This window comes from Vombatus ursinus, unplaced genomic scaffold, assembly GCF_900497805.2.
Source record: "Vombatus ursinus unplaced genomic scaffold, bare-nosed wombat genome assembly UNPS02007993.1, whole genome shotgun sequence".
Taxonomy (NCBI): domain Eukaryota; kingdom Metazoa; phylum Chordata; class Mammalia; order Diprotodontia; family Vombatidae; genus Vombatus; species Vombatus ursinus.
The window spans coordinates 1-3364 of NW_020947771.1; the positions used below are offsets into that span (position 1 = coordinate 1).

Below are 3364 nucleotides of genomic sequence, written 5' to 3' on the forward strand. Positions count from 1 at the left end.
TAGTAGTAGTAGTAGTAGTAGTAGTAGTAGTAGTAGTAGTAGTAGTATAGTAGTAGTAGTATCATTAAGCATCATAATAAATCAAGCCACTTTGGCTTTCCTCTTGAGCTCACCACTTAGGGGAGATAAAAGGGATTTACCAATTAGTAAAAAAAAAGAAAGGGTACTAGAAGGAAGGGAGTGATGAGTACAAAGTTTAGAGGAAAGAAACAGACTATTCCCATTTCCTTAGTAAATTAGTAATTTATCCACTTAGTAAGCAGATAAATTCCTCCAGATGCTCCAAAAACTAAATTTAATGAAGAACCTGATACCGACTGAATATCAGGAAAAACTCTGTAATGTCTAGAATTATTATGGAACAAATTCCTGTGAAAACTTTATAAGGGAGTAGTTTTCTGACTTTCAAAGCACTGTAGAAGAATGTATAGCAAAGATTCAGTTGCTGACATTAAAGAATGGAAATAATTCTTAATTTGGCATCTGTTCTAAAACTATATTGAAGGACCTACCTGCATTGCTGAAATGTCTCTTGTTGGGGTGACCATAGTTATCTCGCTGGTGCCCATGCATCTGTGGTCCATGGGAAGGAGGCAAATGAAGCTTCTGAGGGTGAAGGTTGTGAGGTGTATGAGACTGAGACATCAAAGAATCCCGGCTCGAGCCTGAAGGTTCTGGACGAAATGGTTTTTTACTGCCAGACATGTCGTCTTTCTTCTTTTGCTCCTGAAAGGGTATAAAATAGAAAACCTTCAAGAATTAAGAGAGAGCATTGATTTAATTATACTGGTCTGATTGAATTTTGCCCACTCATTATCATACATATAAGTATGATGTAAGTAATTTATACACTGTGGTGTAGCAAGAAATGTATAAACCCCATATACCTCATTTTAAGTCAGACCTGCCACTCTAATAGTAATACATACGCCAACATAATTCTGATCCATTCCTGCAAGGATAACTCCAATGGTTCATATCTGCTATAACAACAGATGAAAAAATCCATGAATTCCTACATTTAGATTGGTTGGGTAACTTATGGAAGTTAGAGAAAAACCATTAAGAGCCATTTAAAATCCTAAGGACTACTATCCCTATTAAACTAAGCAAAATAAAGAGAGTCTCTGTGTACCAAGCAGGAACTAACTAACCTGCCTCTCTCTACCTTTCAGAGTTATCAAAGTAAATTAACAAAGTGAACTTTAAAACTCATAAGTACCTATTGTAATGAGTTCATTACTTTCTGTATTGTCTATTTCATCAACTTTTGATGTCTATATTACTAAAATCCCCCTTTTTTCAAAGTATATTAATATTGCAGTTGGTTTTGAATGGCTATTTTTTGGAAAGAGCAATGGATTTATAGTCAGAAGACCTGGGTTTGAATCCCAGCTCTGCTACTTACTTTCTTGTGACTGTGGGAAATTCCTTTAACTTCTTTCATCTTTGTGGCTGTACTCTAAGTGGCTGACCTCTAAGATCTCTTCTAGCTCTAAATCTGATAACACTGTAACATAACCCAAAGTCCTACTCCCTCCAAGAAGCTTTCCTTGACAACTCTAGTTCACTATGAGTTTTCCTTTCCTCAAAATTGCTATAATATTTATTTGTACTACAAAATGTAATACTTGTTATATTGTTTTTCAGTGCTCCGTAGATTACAATACCTAACTTAGTGCTGAATAAATAGCTAGTGTTTCCTTTGAGAAGACTTGACTAAATGGTTTTACTTACTTGGGCTTTATCCAGCAGATCACCTTACCCCCCACAAATAGGCATGTTTCTCCAAGGAACATACCTTTGGCAGGAGCAATTATTTCAATTCAATTTTAATTCTCTTCATTGCCACAAAGGAAAAACAGAGGAATCTTCTTCATACCCACACCTATACTGTCTCCTAAATAATGGAGTAAGAGGGACCCTATGCACAAGCAGAAGGGAACTGAGTACAGCCCAGAGAATAATAGGAAATATTCTCTTAGACACGTATTTAGGCTTTATCCTTCTTAGACTCTGATCATCAGGTAATAAATGTACACTCTGACCAAATTGAGTATCTCAAAATTTTTGTTTATTATAAAAGTGAAGTCAACAAGAATTAGTCAAGCATATTTTGTGCTAGGCACTGTGCACATACACATCACATGTAAGTAAGAAGACTACTTGATTATTTCAGGATAATGGCTAAAGAGGTACAATCACTTCGTAGAGGTTTAAGATTGTTGTTTTTTTATGCACTTGACACTGCATTAGACCAGGAGTGGGGTGGCCTTCTAGGTCCATGGATGCAGCCTTTTGACCAACTCCAAGTTTTACAGAGCAAATCCTTTTATTAAGCGGATTTGTTCTGTGAAGTTTGGATTCAGTCAAAGGGCGGCACTTGAGGACTTAGAGGGCCACATGCGGCCTCGAGGCCACACATTTTCCACCCCTGCATTAGACCAGTGGGGCAGGTAGGTGGCACAATGGATGGAGCACTGGGCCTGGAATCAGGAAGACCTGAGTTCAAAGCTAGTCTCAGACACTTACTAGCTATGTAACCCTGGGCAAGTCACTTAATCCTGTTTGTATCAGCTTCCTCATCTGTAAAATCAGCTGGAGAAGGAAATGGCAAACTATTCTAGTATCTTTGCCAAGAAAACCCTAAATGGGGCCACAAAGATTAGGACAGGACTAAAATGACTGAACAACAACAATTAGATCTGTGTGCTGTACTACAGCTAATAATATTTAATTTTGCAGATCCCCTATGCAGGGTGAAAGAGAAGGGCAATATATTATTGTGAAACACAACACAGTCTTTCCAGGGAAAAATAAATCAAGGCATCTTGCAAAAGGCTTTTTTTTTTGTTTTCTAAGATTAGGGCTTTTTTTTTTTGTTTTCTAAGATTAGGATTAAATAAGAATCTTACCTCCTCCTCCTGAGATCTTTTCTTATGAGCCATTTTGTATAATTTGTGTAGTTTCCGAGCATCAAATTCTGTGAACTTGGATACAAAAATCCACAGGTTCCTAAAAAAAACAGTAACAGAATTATAAAAATAAGCACCAGTCTTTTCTCCTCCTCCCACCCCTACCTCCACCACCCCTGCCATACAGAGAGCATACTACTGAGTTTGTGAGTTGTGTGATCTACTGGTACACACAGTTATAGAAATATTCTTCCAGGATTTTGTATAAGTGATTTGAACTTTACAAAGCATCACTGACAGAGTTGGACTAGAAAGTCAAGAGACTTGGTGTCCATTCCTATCAATTACTCAGCAACCTTGAGCAAATCATATATTCTCTGTTTCAATTTCCCTATCTGAAAAGGGGGGGGCAGTCTTTAACCCTACCTGCCCCCAGAAACAGAGATGGC

General features: G+C 37.5%; 1 protein-coding gene across 1 annotated transcript; it reads right to left on the reverse strand.

Moving 5' to 3' along the window:
* Window positions 1-341: 341 nt before the first annotated feature.
* Window positions 342-3011, reverse strand: LOC114034113 (chromodomain-helicase-DNA-binding protein 2-like). The gene is made up of 2 exons (XM_027849713.1): window positions 2916-3011; window positions 342-726 (listed from the first exon to the last, which is right to left on the reverse strand). The coding sequence occupies exons 1-2, from the start codon at window positions 2946-2948 to the stop codon at window positions 472-474; spliced, it is 288 nt and encodes a 95-aa protein (XP_027705514.1). The 5' UTR covers window positions 2949-3011; the 3' UTR covers window positions 342-471.
* Window positions 3012-3364: the final 353 nt, after the last annotated feature.